The sequence below is a fragment of the Pleurodeles waltl genome, chromosome 12 (assembly GCF_031143425.1).
Source record: "Pleurodeles waltl isolate 20211129_DDA chromosome 12, aPleWal1.hap1.20221129, whole genome shotgun sequence".
In the NCBI taxonomy this organism is placed as follows: Eukaryota; Metazoa; Chordata; class Amphibia; order Caudata; family Salamandridae; genus Pleurodeles; species Pleurodeles waltl.
Genome location: NC_090451.1, coordinates 351181839 through 351200312, shown reverse-complemented (window position 1 = coordinate 351200312; position 18474 = coordinate 351181839). Strand labels below are relative to the sequence as shown.

Below are 18474 nucleotides of genomic sequence, written 5' to 3'. Positions count from 1 at the left end.
AACAAGATATATCTTTCTGCCAAATCCGTTCATCGGTTTGAGCTGTAGCCCTGTCTAAAGTTCACTATGGGAAAATGAATGGGGAAAAGTAGTTTTGGGACCCCCCCCTCCTCCTTTTTCTCAGCTCCCAACCTTTGAGGGTCAGTAGTACAAAAAGTAAAAACGCATGTGACCAAAGCTGCACTCACATCTTTTAAATATACAGTTGAATGCACTGCCTTACTTTCCTCCACAGCCTGTCAATTCTACTTCATATTTAGTTTCTTCCAGAAATTGGAGGCTTTTTAGTTCCCTTCATAATCTAAGTGGGGCCTTTGAATAAGTGAACACGTAAACAAGTAACACACGTTTGCGTTATGATTACACAGCTGATGGAGAATGCAATTTGATTTATCTGAAGATGATTCAAGTAATGGAGAAAAGCTGAAGTGCTGTCCTGCTGCTGAGGTAAAACAATGTGATAGAGCCCTTTTCGCTTCATAACAGATGCATTTGTCTTCAAATAGCACAAGCCTAGTCTGTTGTTCGTCTATTTCCATATTCTAGACCACTGTCTCATTTCCCACAAGAACATTCCCAACTGTAGAAGATTACAAGTAAGTATCTATTTTCATGCTTAGATGGAGCATTATCATTATTATTATTATTATTAATATTATTATTAATGTTATTATTAATATTAGAACTTCTAGAGCGCATGGCTACGCGGAGGCTTCCCAGCGCTGATACAGGACCATTAAACAGGCAAAGCTGAATGGCTATAGAGGGAAAAGAAAGGTCTTCAACTTTTTACGGAAGGAGAGTTCCGAGTTCTCTTAGCGGAGTTCCAGTGGGAGCGAGCTCCATAGGTTCGCTGCTTTAAAAGCAAAAGAACTGCCTCCCCATCTTGATTTCGTCACACCACATATATTAATGAAAGAAGCAGATGAGGATCTAAGTGATCTTTGAGGAATATAGGGAGTTACAATCCGCTGAAGAAAGGCCAGACCCTTTTTATGAAGTGCCCGGTGAACGAAACAAATAGCTTTAAAAGTGACACGCTGTTCAATGGGAAGCCAGTGAAGAGAGGCCAGGGCTGCTTTGGCATATTGGTGTCTGGGGGTACCCATCAGTAGGTGGGCAGCAGCATTTTGTACCACCTGCAGTCTCTTTAAGACATAGGATGGAGAACTCATAAATAGAGCATTCCCATAATCTAGGCGTGACAATATGAGAGCCTGAACAATAAGCTTTTTAGCCAAGAAGGGGAGGAATGTAAAAAATTTCCTGAACAATAAGCTTTTTAGCCAAGAAGGGGAGGAATGTAAAACAATTTCTGAAAGTCCTCAACAAATTGAAACAGGTGGCAGCAAGTTTTTTCGAGTGACATTCCATCCTAAGAAGGGAGTCCAGCCAAAAGCCTAAACTTTTTATGTTGTCTTTAGGCGGAGGGAGGTCTTTTAGTCCTGCTGAGACTGGAACAGGGAACTTGAGGAGGGGAAAATTTCCTACCAACATAACCTCTGTTTTCTCATCATTTAGTTTAAGTTTGCTGCCTGCCATCCACCTGGCAACATCTGACAGACAGGAAGATAGAATAGCCTGTTCTGAAATGGTGTTGGTGGAAAAAGAAAAGACCGTATCATAGGCATAGGAAACGAGGGATAAACCATAAGGTTCCACAATCTTTGCCAAAGGAGCCATTTAAATATTGAAAAGCGGAGGGCTTAAGGACGAGCCTTGTGGGACCCAGCAGGTAAGAGGGAAAATGTTAGAATAATTTGCTCGGTCAAGGACTTGAGAAGTCCTCTGACTCAGATAAGAAGAGAACCATTTAAGGCTGGTACCCTGAAATCCCATTTGGGAAGTTCTATGAAGTAGGACTTTATGATCCACAGTGTCAAAAGTGGCACTCAAGTCAAGTAAAATGATTGCTGCGTATCCACCCGCATCTAAACATTGTTGAGTGTCTTCAGTAACAGCCAGCAGGGCAGTTTCCGTGCTGTGTTGTGGTCTAAATCCCATTTCGGTGTTATGGAGAAGATTATATTCCTCAAGAAAGCCTGACACTTGAGTGTTAATGTGTTTCTCGATTATTTTTGATGCTATAGGGAGAAGAGCAATTGGTCTGTAGTTACAGAGTAGTGTTGTATCTAGACTTTTTTTGTTTTTTTTTTAGTAAGGGCTTAACAACAACCGATTTCCAGCGTTGCAGAAGATGCGCAAGAGATGGGAAATCGTTAAGAACATCAGTTAGCACAGGCGTTATAACATCTAATCCTAAAGCTAAAAATGGACGGAGGGGAAGGGTCCAGGGGAGATCCAGATTTAATAGAGCAAAGGTAATTGATTACTAAGTCTTCGCTCAGGGGCTGAAAGGCTGAAAATAGGGCTCTAGAAGACTGGATGTCAGCATGGGGGGGAAGAAGGAGGGGGCAAGCTTAACCTCATAAGGGGAATTACTGGGGAAAAATGCCTGAATGTCAGAGATTGTCTTTTGAAAGAAACAAGCTAGCTCATTACTGCATTCCTTAGACCCTTCCGTTGCATTATTGACAGAAGAAAGCTGAGTCATTTCCTTAAAGATTGGAAAGATTTCTCTAGGAGAATGGGAGGGCTGTTCAATCCTAGAGGTATAAATAGATGCCTTCGTAGATTTAATTTCCGTATGGAAGGATCTAATCGCATTCCTGTAGTCTATTTTCAGGACAGGATTGTACGTCTTTCTCCACTTTCTCTCCATCTGCTTACATTCTTTTTTTAAATGCAGCAGATGAGGAGATACCAGGGTGATTTCTTTTGACAGGTAGTCCTGAGAATAGTCTTAGTTGGTAAAAAAGTATCTAGGGACTTGGAGATCCAATTATCAAACCTTTCTGCAGTATGAACCTCACAAAACAGGGGGAAGAGAGCACGTTCTCTAAGGTATCCATCCAGTCCTTCTTATTCAACTTTGACTACTGGCACACAGTTGACTTAGTGGATAGGTGGAATAGATTTAGAGAGCTTAAGTACAACTAAAAAATGATTGGACCAGATCAAGGGAAGGGGGGCCTGAGCTGATAGATTGGAAAGATTCCTAAAGACCAGGTCGATTGTATGGCCTGTAAGATGAGTGGGACCAGTTATCAATTGTGTCAGGTCCAAAGCTGCTAAATCCATAAGTAAGGTTTTGGCAGAGATGTTGTGTGCTTAATCTACATGAATGTTAATGAATGTTAAAGTCGCCTAGAATAGTAGAATTGGAATTTCTGCAGGCAAGCTCTGCAACATAGTCCGGTACGGCCTGTAGAAACCTCCTATGAGGGCCAGGAGGACGATAGATCAGAATGTCAGAGGAGGTAAAAGTGGCATTAACTGCCAAAGAAAAGGTCAGACTTTCACTGTCAGGTATAGAGGGGGAGTGGATAAGACAATGGATTGATTTTTTATTAATTATTCCTATCCCCCCCTCCCCTGGTGTGGAGCCTATCTAGACAGTGTATTGAATAGCTTGGGGGCAGGGCCATAATTACTTCGGGGTCGGAGTCCTCAGGCAGCCATGTTTCTGTTGAAAACAGAACCTCTGGGGCATACTCATTTAACAGTGAGTGGATATATAATTTATGGTCAAGTAGAGAACAACAGTTCAGTAAAAGCAACTTGCTGACCTGCTCTACATCGTTTCTCACGTCCGGAGGGAGTATGGGCTGAGGAGGCCATTTACAAACGTTACAGGAGCTAGTAGGGGAATTAAAGTTTAACAGGTGTTGACAGACATTTACTGTGCGGTTGTTGAGTGATTAAGAGTTTGCCTTGGATAGGCTAATCTTTCCGGAACTGCATTCATAGTATTCCTCTGCCCTGGACCCGGCAGGACACGGACGGGTGCAAACGGGCTTGCCTTTGGCACGCATTTGGAAATGAAAGGACATATAATTTATAACCCTAAAACTGGACCATTAGTGAACCATTCAAAGTTTTGAGGCTATGCAAACATGCCAAATCAAGCCCACCAAACCTTAATACAGAAACACATCTTACCTGAACATTACTAACTGTACTGACAGCCTTAACAAAACAGGTGAAAATGCCCTCCTTGGGGCGGAGTGGGGCATGGCATGGCCCATATTTAACATTTTCATAACAGCCTACCTGGGGTCTTATTACATAAAGCGGCCCGGGGTGGAATGGAGAGTGCACCCGCTTTCTGCACCACGGTTACACTCTGGTATTACAGAAGGGGCCAGAGATGCTTGCATGGTCCGTACTGTAATACAGATTGTGGTGGTGCACATTTAGATCTAGGTCTTTCTCGGGGAAACACTTCAGCAGTCATTATGAGTTTGATGGATGGAAAAGGCCGTCTGCCAAACTCCTGCGGTCAGGTGCCCCCAGTGCGGCCACCTTCCAACGGGCCCCATTATAAGTTTCCCGCTGAGTCTGCGGGAAACAGCCTACTACATTGATGCCTGCTCATAACTGAGCCAGCGGCAACGCTGCAGTGCGTAGGGTGCACCAGCACCTGTCGCGCAGTTCACTGTCTGCAAAGCAGACAGTGAACAGCGCGACGTGGATGGCCATGGGGGGCCCTTCACTGCACATGCCAAGTGCATGGGCAATGCAGAGGTCCCCACGAGGCCCCCTGCATCCCGTCTTTGCCAGCCTTTACATGGTGGTGCTACCGCCATGTAAAAGCTGGTGCAAAGGGGTTTGCAATCCCCAGGGCAGTGCTGCTTGCAGGGCTGCCCTGGCGGATTAGGGCTAACAGCACCGCCAGTCCCTCCTGTGGAGGAAAACGGACAGTGCTGGCGGTCCGACTACGGCACAACCGCCATAGTCGTTATGTGGTTGTCAGACCGCCATGTCAACACGTCTTAATTACCCCCTTTGTACCTGCACCCGTGCAATTTTATAAATGTAGGCGCAGAGGCAAAGGCCGTCAGGAAGCACCCTGCTGTGTGCTACAAAGAGGTGGTGCAGTTAGTGAGCTCCTGAGGGGGAACATATGGAGGGAGAAGAGGGGTACCAAGGAACCCACCGAACACCCCTCTACAAATAGGTGAAGGGGTGTTTGCACCCTCATTCATTGCACGCTCCCTCAGGGAGATCTCTGTCCTCCTTGAAAGTGCATGGGGATGCCACCTGCACTGTGAAAGGCAGACTGGCTGCTTCAATCAGTTGGTCTGTCTTTCACTAATGCGCAGTCCCCAAGGCAGTACAAGTTTCTGGATTCCCTGGGGGCAGTGCATTGAAGGTATTAGGGAACAATGCACCTGTGTGAGCAAGGCACACCTTAAGGTTGTGCCGCACCACAGATCAGGACAGTGCACCGTTTCGATAATAAGGCTCGTAAACTGGCTAGTAACGGCCAGCAATTGGGTAAACGTTATGGTCAGTAGTCTATTTAGGGCCTGATTACAACCGTGGCGGAGGGGATTACTCTGTCACAAACATGAAGGATATCCCGTCTGCCAAATTACAAGTTCCAGAATATAATGGAACTTGTATTATGGCGGGCAGGACATCCATCAAGTTTGTGATGGAGTAATCCCCTCTGTCAAGGTCAATCAGGCTCTAGGTATTTCTTTCTCACATAAGACACTTGGTACAGATATGCTTTACTGGTCTAAGGAGTTCTTTTCTTTACTGTGGTGACTTCTTACAAAACTTTAGGGAGCTTGCTGAGTCCTGTCCATTGAAACAGTCTCTGGAGCCTCATGTTTTTACCTCTTGTGGCTATTGTAAAGTCACATCACTTATAACAGCATCAATGTTACTTAATGATCAAAGACACAGGTAATATTCCCAAAAACCTCAATGCCAACTGCATGGTTTTCTTTAATAAATGTCCAGTCTCTCCCTAAACAATCTGCAGATATTTCATACTTTAATGAGACAAACCCTCATTCTTGCTTTCTCCTAGAAAGTCTTTCACATCTGGGAAAAGAGGTCTGTGAAGGGCTGTTTTTTTAAATAGAATGTAATGGGTGCTAGATGTACCTTTATTATAAATAAAACTGCAGCAAGGCTTTAAATGGTTGGATTGATATCTCTTTGGATACACCTGATGCAGAACTTCCTCCGTTTGAAAGAATACGATGTTTTGGTGAATGTTTGTCTTTGTTTCTTTTAAAATGTTTATGTAATCTTGTGAAAGATTTAGATGCCTATATTATAATAGAACAAGAGCCCAGCTGCCAACTTCAATGGTGGAAGGTAGGGATACAGTTTCTTGCATTTGAATTTGAATAGGAGATTCAATCTGCATGGCAGCCTTTTATGTGGAAGTTCTAATAGATGCAGCTGCTTTGTGAACAACCAATGAAGCAATGAGAATCATCTTCGCTTTGTGTCAAGTTTATTTGATGAGGACTGATGGAATCGGTAGGAAAGGAGGAAATGTGTACACAATTCTTTGACCAGCTTAGTAAAACTGCACTACCAAGACTATCTGGCTAGTTAGTAATACCTGGATGCGCAATTTAGATATTCCTTGTTTTATGACTTTAGGATTATATCTATTTTCAGAAGAAAAAAAAATCTTAAAGACTTCATGCAGCACTGTGTTGTTTAGAACTCAGTTGTGATTTTCTTGAAATGCTCTGCTGAGGGAATCCGCTTCCGCATTCTGAACACCAGAGCGATAGAGGTTGCTATTTTATGCAAATTTCTAGCAATAAACCATTTTCAGATTATCTAGAGACTGAGCTCTGGACCTTGTATGTCTCTGCTTGTTGATGTACTGCATTGTTGTTGTACTGTCCATTTAAACAAACAGAGTGTTGTTCTGAAGGTTGATAGGGAAGATTTAAGGGCCAGATGGACTGCCCTCAACTCCAGCAGGTTGAAGTGACAAGTCTCTTTCGGAGACCGTGTTCCCTGCACTTGCAAATGATCGATGTGAGCTCCCCAACTCAGCAAGGAACCATCAGTCACAATGGTTTGGGACACAGTGATCTGATGATTGGAATACCTTTAAGGAGATTGGTCAATATACACCACTAGGGATGAGACTTGAGTGAACTCAACAGACTCAACATGTCTTCCTAATTGCTTGACGGCTGACACCATTGATTTTCCAGGTATTGATGCAATGGTGTCATCAAGTCAGGTGTTCTGTACCAAAAATAACCAGAGGGCCACTGAACTAGTGATGACATTTGACGGGCTGTCAGACGTTTCATTTTTAGATGTTTCTGCAACTTCTGAGTGATAGAGCACCGTCTCTTCTCCAAATAATACACTTTTGCCGCCTGCATGTCTAGAACACCTCCTGGATAACAGATAGACTGAACTGAGACTGTTGTAGAATGATTTACTCTGAGACTTAAGCACTAAAGAACAGGGACTCGTAAGTTAAAATGGCCTCGGTGACTTCAGAAGTGAATGCTTTTCTGAGCCACTCATCCAAGTAGGGTTACATGGAAATCTTCATTTTACTGAGATATGCAGCAAATATGGTCATATCCTTTGAAAATGTTTGCAGAGCTGACTTGAGAACTAAAATGAGGACTCTTCATTTATAATGCACGCTGTCCAACAGAAATCGTAGGAACCTGCAATTTTTTGTATAATGGGGAATGCAAAAGTAAGCATCCAGAGCTTTGTAGCATACATTCAATCTCCTTTAGAGAGTTGGGGGGGTAGATTTGGTGAAGTGTCAACATATGAAACTTCCCGTCACATATTTCTTTACTGACCTTAAGTTAATAATGGGTCGAAATTACTGCTCTGAGTCCTTCTTTGGAATAAGAAACTAATAGGAGTAAAGTCTCCTTTCTTGTTGAGAATGCAGGATCAATTTTATAGACTTTTTGATCAGATGAGTGCTGACCTCTGGTTGGAGTAAATCTCACTGGTACTGAGATGTTCCCTTTTAAGGAATGGCTGGAAGAGAAGAAGGAACCATTTGGAGAATAGTCATTTTGCACAATACTCAGACCCTTTATGTCTTTTCTTATTTTCTTCTACTATTCCAGAAAGTTGTTGAAGCTTACCCCTACCACAGTGGTCTCCAAACGTTTTAATGCTGCGCCCCCCCCCCCCCCCCCCCCCCAGTTGAAAAATAAAAATTCTTGGGGCCCCCCTCAGAATTCTTCGCAATTATTTTATAAAGATTGCAATGTTTAAATATGTCTAGACCTATTTAAACATTGCAGTTACATACTGTTAACTTTTTAACAATGCAATAACATGCTTCTTCTTAAAACGAAGCCCTGTTATCTGTAAAATGTTTCTTTTGGCCAGAGCCTGGCAACCCCCCTGGGATCACTTGAGGCCCCCGTAGGAGGGCCCACCCCCCAGTTTGAAGACCTCTGCTATACCAGAATGGTGAACAAAGAGAAGGAAATAAGAATTCGCAGATTGTTTTTTTTTCTGTGGCCGCTGGTATTTGATGTCCGCCTCTCCCTTTTGTAGGCTTACAAGGCTGGTATGGTTTGTGATGTTGCTGTTGATGTTGGTATTGTTGCAGCCACTGAGGGGACTGAACCCTCTGTTACGGGTAACACCAATCATAGGGCTTGTACTGGTATTTCTCATACTCTTTTTTTTTTTTTTCCTTCTCAAGCCCTAAACCTTTAGGGTACCCATTTCAGCCTTCACACACTGCATCGTATAGTCTGCATGAGCCTAAAATACATGATTCAAAACAAATGTAGGTTAGGAGCTCTGGTTACAAGTCGGTAAGCTGGAGAAATGAAAAGCAACGTAAGGCCATCCCAAGACCGTTATCATGGGCAGCCAAATCATCTGAACCTGAAGTAGCACTCATCACCTAATAGAAGACCATCATCTCTTCTTGTAGAAGTCATGCTTGTATCAGAAAGCTTCTCTTGAAAACACTGGAAACCCTTGCAGAGAGATCTAGCATATGTCCAAGCAGTACATAGTCCCTGCCGACTTCACAGAGGTTGCAGAAGTGACACAAAAATTCTGTCCAACTCTATCAATTATCTTACTCTCCCTTTAAAAGTACTGTGGAAGATGGAGAGGTGGGAAGGTATTTCCTTGCAGAGGAAACAATTACACAACCTGGAGGAGGAACTGCACAAGGGGCTGTGTTCTAGTGGTCTATATTTTTTCTGTGAGTGTTCAGGAGTTGATTCTGCTGAGGATACCGTTAGAAAAAGCTCCATAGCAGGCTCCAGCAATCCTACGACCAAAGGTTTTGCAAATGTACTGTAGTGACTAGTTTAAAAAAATGACCACTGCTTTTGGCAGAGTTGTTCATATGGGTGTATCTGGTTTTGTGGCACACCCTGACCAAAACTTCACTGACGTTTGTAATATCATTATCCGAGAAATAGCCGCTGAAGGGGAGTCTGATATAGTCTGAGAATACTGATGCACTTAAAAGACTGAAGCTGTGATTAGAAATAAGTACGATGTTCATATCTGGATCCTGAGAGGCATGTGGATTTTGAACGCTGCGTGGATCTTGAACTCAAGTGAAATTAGGAGTGACGTCTTGAATGTCCTGAGTTATATCATCTCTTATGATGAGGACTTCTTGGACCTCCCTCTTGGTACGCTGGGAGGAGCAAACCGGAGATACTGGAAGTTTCATAGGAGGGAAGGTGGAGGCAGAGTTGGCAGAAAAGGCAGTACAGGTTAAGAAGCCACCAAAAGGGCAGGCAAGATGGGTAGTAGAAGGTATGGCCATTGAGTCTCCGCACTGGAGAAGACAATCTGGGAACAGAAGTACACCAAAGTTACATTTTCTGGAGGTTAGCGTGGTAGGACGTAACCAAAGTACAGCCATCTCAAAGGACTATTTTGACTTATTTTCTCCCACAGGTAGGACACTTAACAAACTGGGACAGTATTTTGTAGGCATTTTTTTTTTCTCTTGTGAAACAGTGAACCATACTCTTTATCCCTAAAGATGTTGACTGGAGTTGTTTTTCGGTTTAGAAAGTTTTCAACTAGAAAAAAACAAACTGAATCGTGAGTAGGAGAGGGAAAAATAAGCTGCCACAGAACATGCGTGATGGACAGTGGTGGTATGCTATTATTTAAAGCAACAGTGTCAGTTTTTCCACCCTGCCTATGGCCTATTAGGCTCTGAGTCCCTATTTTCACTCATAATTACTTTGGGAAAGGTTATAAAAGAGTTTTCTTGTCACTATACTGAAAATAGTGACTATTTCCGCCTTTTAAATTGGTCTCCTTTTTAAAGAAAATAAGTGAAAATTGGGCAATATTGTCTTATTATTGCCTGCCAAAAATACTTTATTTTAAAAAAGATAGCTTTTCAAAACGTAAAGTATATTGTATATATTTTTTTTAAAGTGATCTGTATCCCATGTGTTGGCGGGACAATTCAGTATGTATGACTATAAATGAAGATCTGGTGTTTCTTACTATACTGAAGATCTGCTGGAGGAGAAATTGGGAATCAGATATGAATCTGTCTGGTCCCAGTCGGCTGTGATGAGGTCCTTACAACCCTTTCTTCTACTGACTTTAGCACTCTCCAGATCTACAGGAATTACAGTTTATGAGGATACAAACAGGACCGGAGTGGGCTTTGGACTGGGCTTCTTCCTGCCTAGATCAGGTCCATCTATGAATGCTTATAAAAAAAACTCTTTCACCTACAGGGAAGAGCCCATGTTCTTGGAGATTAGTCCCTGCTCTTTTGTATTCTTAAACTGCTAAACTTATAGTTTTAAGAAACACTAAGAAACTACTTTCATGTGACTTTATACTTTCATGTTGTGTTCTGTGCCAACCAGTGAAAGGAAAAAACTGCCTTAATTTTTATAACAAATTTTAGCCTAATGGCACCATTTAAGAACATCGAGGGCATACATACAGCAAAAAATTACCAACATAAAGGTGAGATTAACTGTGGATCGCAACCAAAAAATAAAACTTTTGCACACTTAACCATGCTTGGTTTTCTGCATTTCAGAGTCTTAAACACAGACAATTATAAAAAGTGGCTCGTGGACGGTACTCTGAAAAGAAATATTCTGTATTGTATATTTTATTTGCCCTCCTTCTCTGCAGCACAGTAGCACACCCAGTTCAAGCGCACTTCTTCAAACATTAACTCGAAAGTAAATATCCTTGAGTGTACCTTAAATGCAACCGTGAAATCAACTTCTTTTGTCTCCTTGAGCCCCAGAGGAATGAGTGGAATGCTGAAGGTCTGCCTGTGAAACAATAAAGGTACAGAATCAAATAACCACATCACTGTTCCCCTGGTGCAATGGGCAATTTGCTGCGCGATAAACCTTTTCCAGTCGTTTTCTGTACAACTCTGGTCATCAGGTTCTGCCGTTGCTGTGAACTAGTGTAATTGTGTAGCTCCAAGGCGAAACTAATTATAAACAGCAGCTTTGCCATACACACACACACATTATAAAGCAGTTGTATCTATAAATAAAGCTATGAATGTAAGTGTTCATCATTCAAGCACGAGGAATGAGTCAGGCTGATGTGGGATGCTCGCTCTGGGTCTGTTTTGGGAGTGAACTGGAAATAGGTGCTGCTCCTCTCTTTACCACTGTGCAATTCCCATTCCTGAGGTGAAAGCGAGGCCAAGGGTGTGATCGATACACTTTATGGGCAGCTACTTGCTAAGATAAAGAAGCCTCCCATGACGGGACAAGTCTGCACAGCTCCGCTTGTATCATATACTATTTATAGGCAAACCTCTCCTGCTGAATCATCCCTTCAGAGTAGCTTTCAAAGTTGCCAGCAGGTAAACAGAGCAATAATTTGTACGTTTCAAACAAGAGTGTTTAAACAGATATTACGTTACATTTTATTTCTACACATACCCCAACACTTCATGGAGCTGAGAGGACACATTATAACAATAAACTAAGTTTCTATGCTTAGCCAGAGGGCATATTATTCTTTTCACCTGTCTGAGGGGGAAGAGCCAGAGGCCAATCGTATTCTTTAATTCTTTCTTTATCTTCCATGGGAAGAGCGTCATTCTACATTGCCCTGTAAACCTTTGACAATTGACATATAACTGTGTCAGGATCCACAGCCTGGCACATTAATTACTTTTGATTCGCATGCAGATATTGAAGTGTGGTATGAGACATGGCGTGTATTCCACCAAAAGCCACAGCAAGAACAGGAAGTACAGAAGAAAAGGGGTTTACTCAATATAAAACAAAAAAACACAACATCGCTTCCTTAACACCCAATAACAAAACACTAAGTGAGAATTCTATATCGAGCCCTGTATGTATCGGTGAGTACACAGCATCCCGATATACACAATATGCTTCTGATGGGGTACTTACTCTGTATGCTGATAAACCTCAACAGAAATGTTGAGCCCTTCAAGCTCTTCTTTTAAGACCTGCAGATTTGAGTTCACAAAGCTGAGTTCAAGGAGCACCTGCTCTCGTATTTTATTGTTACTGCTAGCCCTGTAAACAAGGAAAATATAGTTTAGTGTTTTTCACAACGTTTGCTACATGTAGCCTAGGGTAATGGAGTAAAGGCTGATGACTTCAACAAAACATTTAAATCAATGCAGTGGTGCCCAACACTGATCCAGTGACTGTAACCATGCAAAACCACAATGGATAAACTTACAAGAAATGAACCTGAATATCAACTCTATATCATAGTTGCTGAATATCCTAAAGCAATGGCCTTGATCTGGACCAACTGTGGATATCCTTGAAGGATTTCCAAGATTTTATTACCTATTTTCAAAACATACTGTAATTAAGGTTTGAATAGTTTCAAAACAACGAGGCAGTTTGTTGAACAGATCTCCCCCACACACATGCACCTAGACAAACGGAAGCATGTAGAAAAGATACAATTCATGTAGTACTCTCTATTTTCTGTGGAACGGTTCTGTTTTGACACAACACATTGATCTGTGCTTCACGTTGGCTGCTGGTAAATGAAGTCTGTACGACACACCGCGTGACCATATTACAAAATGGGAGCTGAAATCTAGGGTAGCTAATAAAAAGATCCCACTGAAGTTCTTAGTGGCATTGCATATCCAGTATCGAGGCACTGGGGAAAGAAGGTGAGGGTCAGCCTCGGGCGCACAAAGATGGAAAGACGCTCCACACATTAACACATATCTTTTTGCTGATAGGGCTGAAAGACACATGTATGCTTGTACTTCACTTCAGATATCTTTTGAGCGTCAACCAAGCTGGTTCAAGGCCCAAATAGTGTGAGTGTTCTGGGGCCCGTGGCTGTCCTGCTTCATGTGGGAGTGCAAAACCCTGAATACAGTAGTTTTCCCTTCACATGTTAAGCACCAGGTTTTACGTGGTTGAAAATCACACAGGGTAAAACTACTGGATGTTGTGATCTCCGCAAACCTCCAGATTCACAATCAAGCTCCTGTGTATGACTGTACCAGGACTACCCCAGAATCTGTAATGTGCCCCTAGATTTTTCATCTACTAGTTGTATTGTTCTTGCTCATTTAAGTTTTTCTAGTGGACTTAAGCCTTTAAAGGTGAACCACGGGGTACTTTAAGAAAGCTTTTAACCTGCCTACGTCATTAAACTCCTGGATCCTGAAGTTTGGAGTTCAGCTGAAGAATGGGCAGCCTCTCGCTGCTTCCAAATCCAAGTGTTTTTTCTTGCATTGGTAAGCACCAGTTGGATTTCTTCCAGAATCTCAAACAAATGCTTGCTTGAACAGCAAACAGCTTCAGACAAGAGGTTGACATAGCTTTTTATTAGTACTTACAGAGCTAAGCAAGAGGATGGGTCTTGCTCATTGAGTTGTTTTCAGAAATCTGATGTGGAAAAAAACTTGGGATCGAGCTAGGTTGGTTAAGGTGAAAAGCCGGAACACACACATTTTACTTTTCTGAGCCTGCAGGATGGACATTTTTCAATATGTTAAGTTTAAGAACACTGAAGTTGGAAACAACTTGGGCTAACGCTAGGTTGGTTTAGGTGGAAAGCCAGAACATACTCATTTTACTCTTCTGGTCCTGCAGGGTACAGACATGCAGAAGGCAATGAACTCGTGGAGCTAGACTCTAAGCCAAAAGATTAATTCATTAGCCGTCTGATGGAAGTTAAGAATGACGAGGAAGGAACTCCTAGCAACAATCACTATGACATCCATGAGCAAGTTTTCAGACTTGACCTATGACACATGCGAACTCTTAAAAGTTGATTGATTCGAATAATCAATAAAAACACCATGGGTCCAGTTCACAAAGTTTTTTATGCTTCAAAACCTACGTTTATGAAAGAAAAAGGCTCTATTTTTGCCTGTCAGGTATTCCACTATAGCGTTCAGCTGTGTCCTCGACTGCGCTGGACTGCTGCACACTGAAAAGCATACTTTGACACCAGAAGACTGGGGCACTATTGGAAAAAGACCATTAAAAAATACAGAAGTACGAGCCAATGATGAGGAAATCTTTTAACGACTGAACATAACATCTTCTGAGTACAACTCACAATCATCATCACCACTTTGGAGCTGAATCAATAGAAGGTTATACGATTATGACTCACTTTGGGGTAAAGCATCCTTTCCTATTCCTTCCTATCCTGTAATCATAAATCCCTGTGGTCAGACCAACATAGGGTATGTAACCTCTGTTTGCCAGGGGACAAAATAAAAGTGCATGTTCAGCATATAACACCTTTAATCATAAAAGGGCCAGCAGCATTTATGAGAAGAAAGGTGGGTGTATTGCACGGAAATCCAGAGGGAAGGCTCCTCCAAGTGCCCGTCTGTAATGACTGCAGAGGAAGTCGAAGGAATTGACGCTGACAACCAGTAGCTTGATAACCACAAAGGAGCTGAGCATTCCTTGTGTTTCTTTGCAAAACTTTGATTCTTGAGCAGAACCTCCATGGCCCACCACAAATCCCACACCCAAGACAAAGGCAACACCCCAGGCTTCCACTGCAGAAACAGGGGGCAGGGCACACCTATGCCCTAGGAAGAACACTGCACCCAAAGCCACTTTAAATCCTCCTTTTCGGTGCACCTTGAGACGAGTTTGGGCTCCACATTAAGGAGTGGACCAGAGACCCCCATGCCTTCTCGAAGGAACCATCCTCAAAAGGCATATTTTTATAACAGTCTAAATGTACACCACAATTAAGAACAGTTATGCAGTAGTAAACCACACGCAATGGATGGCGACTGGAAGAACCACTGCATAGTTAACCTTAAGAATTTGTGAACAGGCACAAACTCATAGGTTTATTGGCATCCATAAACTCCTCTCTGAGCGCTTCCCACCTTAGAAAGGCACTGAAGTAATTCCACCTTCCAGGGTGGGAAGGAGAACATAACATAAGGAAAGGGGTTTCTCCACAGGGCAAACAACCTCCCCATGGAGAAACAAAATCGTCTTTTTTCACAGTGGGCAACTTTTGACAATGCACAGCTGTACCCTGTGTATTACTCTGCACTGGAGGAACAGCAAATGTCAAAAGACAATCCAGGTAGTATGCTGAGAAAACCTGTGAAGTTTTACAGCATGTGAATGGAACAAATTGTAAATTCCCAAACGCTGTGCATTATATCTGTGTGCAGGAGTACAGGTAAGTGTATAAATGTACAACGTTCTTTTAGGGAACGACCTCAAGTGCCTTTGAAATTATTGTGGAAGTGTGTTCAGTGCTATTTAAGGTATTGCTTTATCTGATTAGGAAGATTCCTGTACACACTTCTGATGCTTCAAATAATTTAAATTGTTCCACATTTTCATATGTTGTTGAATCTGTTGTTGAGCCTTTAGTATATTCTCCTTAATATTTCTACAAACAATTTAGCAACCACACAGTTAGGCTTCACACACTCCACAATAACAAAATATGCGATTATGTTTTTTACTGAAGAGACTGATTAAACTCATGTATATCGTAGCATTGACTTGTTCCAGTTACGGGATAAACATGAGTATTCAAACTCAATAATAAACAAAAAATATTAGGAGTGAGCCCCAACAATATGTAACTGTAAAATATAGCTTCAAGGGAAACTGGTCACAGAATTATAATACACAACAGATAACGTGGCTCTTGCAGTAAAGTGGTTGGAATCTATTTTCATACATACAGTGAACCCCAGAGGTTACACTAACCTTGAAATCTCTGCTTTATCAATGAGCACTAATGTATACTCTGAAGTGTGCTCCATTGTGATTAGGGTTTGCAAACACTGGCAGTATTTGTTACCCTTGTTACCACCATTCACAGGTATTTACTTATGCCTAATATTTTCCTCGAGTAACAAGATATTTCTAGTTCATAGAACACAATGCTAGAAACACAACCAACTTTATTAAAAAACAGTCAAGTTTGGATATTTTCGCAAGACCGGGTTCCTCCCCCACAAATAAGAGTTTTCAAAGTATTGGAGTAGCCTTAAAATTACAACCGAGGACATGGATGAGAGCCTGAAGCAGCATACGCAGCAAAAATCCTTAGCAGCACACCCCAGTGCTATGGCTGACTTGTAACAACAGCAGAACTGGAGTTACTTCCATTGTTGACATTTTCTTGGAGTGGACAAAGGGAGGGGAACAGTTCCAGGAGTCGTCATACGTTAGCTAGAAGCACTTGACTAGTTTCACCATGCAACACTATCAAAGCCATAAACAAATACCAGTACTACAATCCAAAAGAAAAAACCTGATTAGATATGTGGTACCTCAGGTTTTCTAAAATGTTTTATTGTTTTTCATTATAATCAATAAGAAGTCGGATTATCGTTGTAAAATGTCTATCCCACAGGATAATCAAGTGTGATAAGCATTAATCAATCAGGTGGTACCAGAGGAGCTTCTTACACAAGCAATTACAAAAACGCTCAACAACATATTTTTAGATCCTAAAAGCATTGCTTACGGTGGGTAAAATGAAAGAGAATTGTCTCAATGAAGAGAATACACAGTCCACCATTGGGCTGTTGAAACCAAGAAACCCCTACGATAGTCCATAATAGTGCTTTCAGGGACCCAACACATTTTCAAATTTCTTGGGGCGGCCCCTAGCCTGGCACACAAATTTCCCTGTTAGCAGACACTAGTCTGTATGAGCTGCCCCTGCCAACATCCTACCCACATCTAGCTGTACTACCATCAAAGCTAGCTCACATAATAGTTTATCTTATTTGGAAGGGATTTGTGTAGTCTTCTATTTCAATATGTACTGCTCTGGCTAAAATATTTCCTACCCTATTCCAACAAGCATTAGCAAGGCCAACAGATCTGGTAGATAACTGGAAATGCCGCACAAGCCAGTGGTGAGTTTAGGCACTCAATAAGTCACCATACACGCATTCTGTCTTTCTTCCTTGCATTCATGCATCCATTCATCCATCAAATGACTCATTCTTGCCTTCACCCAAATTACAAGTGACAATAAATCACATACATACGCAAAAAGCATATAAAAGAGAAATTAAAAGAATACAAGTAGAAAAAAGAAATCATACCACCACCTAATCGTAGGTGAATGCTTGCAATAGAAAACAAAATCAAACATTGAAGTAGGCAGTTTCAATGGTATTACTTTAACTTGTGAGTCGTGACCTTAAAGTTCCAACAAGGCCACCATGTTCAGACAAAGTGTTGGCCGCCTAGGAATGGTAAATCCATGATACACTATGGACAGTATCATACTGATATGACCACCCGGTTTAGAAACAGTGGATGCAGAGAGCACTGCAGATGCAATAACTGGTAAGCGAGCGGCTGGCAGTACTGGTGGATGAACTGCAATATGCTCTTAAAAGGCCAAAATATAAAATTTAAGAATTGTCCCACCATCTTCCTCGTGCAGGAACATAGCCCTACCAAAGTTTAATCCCCAACTTTGTTCCACGGAGTCTCTTCAGCATGGGGATACCAGACATCTATTGGCTTTCTATTTTGTCATGGTGCCTACAGGCAATAAACCAGATGCAGTGCATTTTAGAAATCTGGAAAGCAATTTCAAGCCAAATGCCGGTTTAGTATACCTGTATTTCGGTCGCAGGGCTCATCCGAGGCTGTATGGAAATATACCACAATGATACATATGTTTAACATCTGAAGATCCTGAGGTTTCTGTCATGGGGTGGTAGGTCTTCCACAGTCTTATTGGTTGGCCAAGAGACTGCACTGAATATGATGAATGACATTTTTTTCCAATCTATGGTAGTTTTTTTCAGTCTTCCTCACACAGAAACATACCTTCCCCAAAACATGACACATATTAGTGTTCTGGACAGATCTTTTGAGTGTGGGATTATGAGACTGCGGGTTTTCTATCATTTGAGAAAGAATCCGCACACTAGACACCAGGGAATGTTTTGATTGAAGGGAAAAGTCAGCAGTATTTGGACCTGGGGTCAGCCAGCAACCAGGAGAACCAGCCTACCAACGCATTTATTAAAGTTAGAAATACAGTGATATGGCTTGGTTAAATACCAACACATTTTAATATCCAGGCTCCAATGTAAACTAAAAAACAATTTCTTCACTTTTCTTTCACTGAATACCCCTGATCATCAAGGGCAAAAGCCATATAATCCAATGT

At 41.9% G+C, this 18474-nt stretch overlaps 1 protein-coding gene across 1 annotated transcript in view; it reads right to left on the bottom strand.

Moving 5' to 3' along the window:
- Positions 1-18474, bottom strand: part of RHPN2 (rhophilin Rho GTPase binding protein 2) — a 220404-nt gene that overhangs the window by 97111 nt on the left and 104819 nt on the right. Inside the window, exons 3-4 of the mRNA XM_069216541.1 lie at positions 12234-12362; positions 11048-11123 (exon numbers count right to left, since the gene is read on the bottom strand). Coding sequence (XP_069072642.1) covers positions 11048-11123; positions 12234-12362 — 205 coding nt within the window. The remainder of the gene's footprint in view (positions 1-11047; positions 11124-12233; positions 12363-18474) is intronic.